The sequence below is a fragment of the Centruroides vittatus genome, unplaced genomic scaffold, assembly GCF_030686945.1.
Source record: "Centruroides vittatus isolate TY-2023 unplaced genomic scaffold, ASM3068694v2 contig_630, whole genome shotgun sequence".
Classification (NCBI taxonomy): Eukaryota; Metazoa; Arthropoda; class Arachnida; order Scorpiones; family Buthidae; genus Centruroides; species Centruroides vittatus.
Genome location: NW_027122387.1, coordinates 1,703,085 through 1,709,786, shown reverse-complemented (window position 1 = coordinate 1,709,786; position 6,702 = coordinate 1,703,085). Strand labels below are relative to the sequence as shown.

General features: G+C 27.8%; 1 protein-coding gene across 2 annotated transcripts; it reads left to right on the top strand.

Annotated features, from left to right (window-relative positions):
- Window positions 1-254: 254 nt before the first annotated feature.
- Window positions 255-6,702, top strand: LOC136979674 (putative phospholipase B-like 2). 2 transcript variants are annotated; one of them, XM_067275713.1, is made up of 12 exons: window positions 255-366; window positions 448-618; window positions 1,710-1,953; window positions 2,043-2,137; window positions 3,741-3,958; window positions 4,043-4,137; window positions 4,225-4,385; window positions 5,369-5,461; window positions 5,541-5,612; window positions 5,687-5,839; window positions 5,993-6,152; window positions 6,365-6,702. In XM_067275713.1, the coding sequence occupies exons 2-12, from the start codon at window positions 449-451 to the stop codon at window positions 6,536-6,538; spliced, it is 1,635 nt and encodes a 544-aa protein (XP_067131814.1). In that variant the 5' UTR covers window positions 255-366; window position 448; the 3' UTR covers window positions 6,539-6,702. The 2 variants fall into 2 exon arrangements, with proteins under 2 accessions (XP_067131814.1, XP_067131815.1); XM_067275714.1 differs by having other exon boundaries at window positions 312-358.

Genomic DNA, 6,702 nt, shown 5'->3' with positions numbered 1-6,702 from the left:
TAAGAACAGTAGAGGTTTTAAAACGAAAACTGTCTTGTGTATAATTCATTATCGAAACAGAAGAAAAACAAACGTTTTGGACAGGTTTTACTGTATTTTTCAACTACTATTATGAAATAAAATAAAGATAGATATTTAATAAAAACAGTAAATTAGTAAAAAAAATTATATAAATTAAATACTATTATTTTAATAATAGAAATTTTATTAATTGATAGTGAAAGCAAGCAACAGCTGACGACGACGTGCGCTGTAACTGTAAACACGTGACTAATCGTTTATCACACTCACGTGTTCAGTGTAATCAAAACAAAATCTTGGATCCCGTGATGCGGTGACTTCAGTTATCGACAGGAAGGTTTATACGTGAGTTAGAAATTATATTCTGGTTAATTGTTTAACTTAATTTAAAACAATATCTTCATTATAATTTTGTTTTTATGATAGAATGATCATTTTATTCGTAATTGCTACTCTCCTGCCTTGCATCTTATCATCGCAAGAGAAAAATGCATCGGTCGTGTGGGATGCAAATTCTAATAAGTTCTTGATTCGGGACTCCATTGTAAACAATTCTGTTGCTTGGGGTAATTTTAAAGACCAAATTGCTGAAACAGGGTAAGGAAAATATTTTATTTAAATGACATTTAATAAGATCTCTATTTGCTAAAGAGAAACAACACCAATGTAATAAGTCCTGTTACTAGTCAAAGGCCGATGTAAACAAAGGTACAATAAAGTTAGGACGTAGAGACAAAAAGAATGAATTCTGGATACGTCCGACTGTCTCCTTTGTGGGCCTGGCCGAACTCGCAATGGGTATGGAAAATAGCCCTTCTTAGATCCCACAATCAGAAAGAGCCAAAAATGAAAAACAAAGAAAATTATATATATAATTAGATAATAGATTAAATTATTTTATTGTTATATATACATTTTGTAGATTAAATTCATACTTCTGCTTCTAAAAATTATCTTAAGTAACAGCTTAAATTGTTCGTAGCTGAATTCGGGGCCACGGAGAGGGAGGAAGAGCTGGGAATTTTTCTCTGGGCACGTAGGAAACTTAGGAATCCGTAGCGGTTCCTACCCCCATAAATTAATGTTATTTTTATTAACAGAAAATAAAATCTTTAAGACTGTTTTTTGATTAATAAAAAGCATTCTATTTATTTTATTTGCTCAAAAAAATAGCAAAAGAGGACCCACAAGTCCTCCTTCAATGCCCTTGCTGTATTGAATGTTCAAAATATACAATTAGCAATATTTTTAAAAGGTTTTAAATAATAATTCAGGATAATATGTATTAACAATACAGTATTTAGGAAGATATATACTCCGGATGTAAATTATAAAATGAATTATCACTTTTTTAAAAGCCGAGATATAGTGGTACAGATATTAAAATGACAATAGATACTTTATTATGATATAGCAATTGACATAGAGGAAATAATTACTTAGTATTAATAAGATATAATAAGTATAATAGATTAATAATTAATTAACTTAATAAATAATTATAGTAAATTATTTTCTCGAAATTTAATTTTCTTTGAAAAAGTGTTCAATTTTTTATGTTGTAATCCTTTGAAATAGTTTAAATTTAAAGTTTATTTTCATTTTTAAAGTACCATATTTTATTAAGTAATTAGCCTTTAATTACTTATTAATGCTGCATTTATTTAATATTTTTTATTAAATTTCAGATGGTCCCTTTTAGAAGTACACACAAATGCATCTTATAACGATTCCTTTCAAGCATATGCTGCCGGTCTGGTGGAAGGATACTTAACGGCCGATTTGATCGGTAAACATTGGAATAATCTATACGCAAACTATTGCAAAAAGGATCGAGTTTATTGCAAAAAACTACAAAACTTTTTAGAAATAAACATGAATTTTATGAATAAGCAAATTCTTCGCAAAAGGTCGCACACCTATTGGCATCAGGTAAAATATTTTTAATGCTTATTACTCAGTTATAATATATTATTAAATTAAAATTCTGAATCTAATTGATTTATTACAATTAACTACAGGTTGCATTGATATTAGAACAAGTTCAAGGATTAGAAGATGGATATAAGAAAACCCCATCTCTCCCTAATACCAATCCAAATGTGATGGGTGTTATGTAAGTTTATTTTATTTGTAATAAAATGTAATATCTCACAAATGACACGAAAGATCAAAGATTTAATACAATATATTCTATAGATTATTGAATAATTCTTAAAAACATGTAGACAACATGCCCAAATTATTCTAATCATTAAAAGACAAGGCTAGATTAATTATCGGGCCAAATTGTAAATAATAGAATAAGTTTCAATTAACCAATTATCCTAGCTGATAGTTAATCTGGCATTCTCATTTGAGCCTAAATAAGGCCTGCAATTAGAAGAAATAAAAAATAATTCCTATTCTAATAAACTATCACTTATATCTAATAAGTAGAAATATTTCCTCATTTTATCATTGCATAGGTCATTCATACACTACAAAGTTGGCCTACATTATCATTTTTCTTGTATTAATATCATATTAGATATTTCATAATTATGTATAACCTATATATTTAAACTGTATTAATTAGATTTTCGGGTGCTGTCGTGTGAAGTAAAATATAGTAGCCCTCTACATAACGTGCCTCATTACGTTGCTCGTATTGTAAAAATATGCATACAATGTCTATAGTTCTATATTAAAAGTACAAAGTATCCTGTAAATTTGTCTAGCTCGAAATCTTGGATAAATAAAATACATGTGAAATTTTTCGAACTTTTGATCTTGTTTACACTAGATAAAGACAAATCAAAGCTTATATGATACCCTACTGTGCACAAATATACATTAACATATGAATATTTTTATATAGATAATGAAGTTAGTGAGTTCTAAAAAAATAATAATAATCACTGTTTTACTATTTAAAACAGTAGTAATTACTGTTACTTTTTAATTACCATAAAACATATATAAAGAAATATTCCTATAAAACAAAGATAATTGGATCAATACTGATAAGTTATTAAATATTGATGATAATGCTAATTATAGAACTTAATAATATATAAATTCCATTTATGGATTATTACAAATGATTATTAGAGATATTAAGTATGTTTTGAAAGTCATTAGTTGCAATTTCAATCAGCATTGAAGTACTGTAGCCTATGCAATCAGTTTAAAATAAACTATTTGTACGAGGACATTTAATGTATAATTAAAAGACAAAGTAATAATGCAAAAAGATATATTAATTCAATTGTATTACTATTGTTCTAATAATAAATAGATTCTTCCTATTTTTATAGATGGCAAGATAATTAATAATTATGGCTAGAAAACTACTAATTCATTATTTTCTACATTTTACATTTGAAAATTGCTCTCGAATTCTTTAGTACTTTCGTGCTATAGCCCGTCGTCGGGAGTGATTTCTAACGTTGGACGTTTAGCGCAAAAATACTAGAATTTGACTCTCGTTAATGATTAAACTTTCTTTAAAAATCTGTAGAATTTAAGAACGGTTATAATTAAAATATTGCAAGATACCATTTACTAAACTAAGCTAACAATAATTTATATTATCTTGGTCTGGTAAACATTTGATAGAATAGAAATTTTAATAGAGTTGTTTGATATAATTTTTTTATTGAAATTATTCATTATAGTAGTAGAATATAATATACATTTTAATAGAAGGTAAGGTTAATTTTGATAATTATTTTAAGGTTTTTTAACTTCTTTGGTGATCTGGAAGACTTAGAAGCTCTCCTTAACAAAACAACAAATAAAAAGCTATTGGGAAGTGGTCATTGTTCGGGTTTAATTAAGCTTCTAAAGAATCACGAAGATCTCTACGTAGCACAAGATTCCTGGAATACCTATCAATCAATGCTAAGGATACTTAAAAAATATGTCTTTCCTTTCAAAACTTCTCCTTCGAAAAGTTTGTATTGCTGTAAATAAAGAAATTTTAGTTTTAAATGACATTTTTATTCATAAATGTGTAATTTTTTTTCTTTTCTTGTAGAAGGTAAGACAATACCCGGTCATACAATGAGTTTCTCTTCCTATCCAGGAACTATTTTTTCAGGAGATGATTTTTATATCATATCTACTAGACTAGTAAGTTTTTTATGTTATCTTTTGAAAATATAAAATCTAAAATAACAGTTTAAATTGTATAAATTTAATAAAAATTTATGTCGTTAGGTTGCTTTAGAAACTACTATTGGAAACAGCAACACTAGTTTATTCAAGTATATTCAACCAGATAAAATTGTTCTTGAATGGATTAGAAATATTGTTTCTAACAGACTAGCTACGTCCGGTCTCGAATGGGCTTCTTTGTTTAAACTTTTTAATAGTGGAACGTAAGTTTTATATTCAAATTATATAAATAAATTTGTTATTTATTATCAATATGATAAGGATTAAGACACGTCAAGGATTAAGACGAGTTTCTACAATAGCTTTTAGATAAAATAAAAGGTTATTTGAAGCTGTTTCATTTCATATTGGTAATCATTGATAAATAACTTTGTATGATAACGTACGAATTGGTAACATATACACACATTCTTTGCTGCATTGATTGTGATACATGGCTGCACATTAAACATTCTGTGCAACAACTTTAAAACTGTGCTATTTTGATCATATGTTTAAGTGAACTTTTATGTTTGAAATTATTCAAAGAACCAATCTCTGAAATTTTTCACTTAAAAAAATGAATTACCCAGTATATACTGGGTCTTCCGAAAGGAATTCTATCATTTTAAATTATTATAATTATCTTATTTATCATCTGAGAAGTACGTAATGTACACCAATTGATAGAATAACTTCAGAGTTAATCTCCCATCTGAATCTAAACATCTTGCTGTCTATTACTCTAGAAAATGTCATATTTGAGAATGGCAACTCTGCAATAGAGAAAGCATTTTATGCTCCGCAGTTTACAGAGTTGAAATCACTAGTCATTTCGTATCGTGAGTAATCTGCAGGAGCTGTAGAATTGTGACTGTTGTAGGAGGAGTAACGGCAGATATGCTGTAACAAGTGTAGGAAGAATTTGAGTATTGTTTGGAAGTGTGTATGACACAGGAAAAATTGTAATGGGCAAATGTAAAGCTCGGGTAGTTTTCCAATGTTTTAAAGTACACTACAATATTCTCAGTAAATATTAACATAATTACAATAATTTAAAGTGGTTGAATTTTTTTTTTGGAAAGCTTGATCCATACAACTTTTACAAATAGTTTATTCTTATTATATATAAGGAATTAATGTTAAAAAATTATCAAAATAAAAATTTTCTTATAAATCAATCATTAATTATTTTTAAATATGTCAGATATAATAATCAATGGATGATTGTCGATTTTAACAAATTTTCTCCCGGCACCGTATCAAAGAAGGGATTGCTAATTGTGTTAGAGCAGTTGCCGTAAGTTTGAAATCGTAAAATATATCTTTCGTTAAGTTAATTGTATCTAATATAATTATTATCATTATTTTTTAATCAGAAATTACGTTGAATATGCAGATAAAACCGAACTTCTTTTAGCACAAGAGTATTGGCCATCCTATAATAGTCCGTACGTACGGTAGCTAAGGACTTGCATTTAATTAATTTTCTTAATTTAAAATTTAATAACTTATTGTCTATTAGTTCATTCCCTAAAATCTTTAACATGAGTGGAACTCGAGAAATGGTTAAAAAGTATGGAGATTGGTTTAGTTACGATAAAACACCCCGAGCTCTCATATTTAAACGAGATCAAGGAAAGGTCGACAGTTTGACATCTATGACAAAAATTATGAGGTAAATCATTTTAAAATGAATAATCTTTCCCGTAATAAGTAATTTAAATAATAGATTTTTAATATTTAATTCGGCGATGTTGAATATTTTTATACTTCTCTTACAGTTACAGATTGCAAAAATTAATTAAATATATAAATTTGTGTATTTTAGATATAATGATTTTAAGAAAGATCCTTTATCTCGTTGCAATTGCACCCCACCGTACAGTGCAGAAAATGCAATTGCTGCCCGTTCGGATCTTAATCCCGCAAACGGAACTTATCCTTTTTCTGCTTTGGGACATCGTGCTCACGGAGCCATTGATATGAAAGTAAGTTTTAGAATCGGTTTCGAATTTAGTAATAAATCTAAATCTGCATTAAATGCAAAGTTTGTGTCAAATGCTTAATAATTAGCTTTACGTGAAGTCTCGAAACAAAAAACTGTTGAACTTAATTTCGTAGATAAAATATGAATAATAATTTTCATATATGCAAAAACAAATTAATAAGTTATTTAATCAAATTTTTTCCTTTATTGTAGCTCACTAGCTATTCTTTGCAAAACGAATACCAATTTATTGCATATGCTGGTCCAACGTATGACCAACAGCCACCTTTCCAATGGAGTAAAAGTGACTTCGTAAACACTCCTCATCAAGGTCAACCTGATTTATGGAAGTTCAGTCCTTTAGTTCACCATTGGTTAGCCATTTAAAAACATTCACTAAGATATCATTAAAGTACAATATATTGATTTGTAATTAAATTTCACTTGGATCACTGTCTAAAAAATAATTTCTTATATTTTTGTTTTCGTGTTTATAATGAAATAATTTATATTCGTAAATAAAATGTATTCAGACAATTTAGTTTAATCTA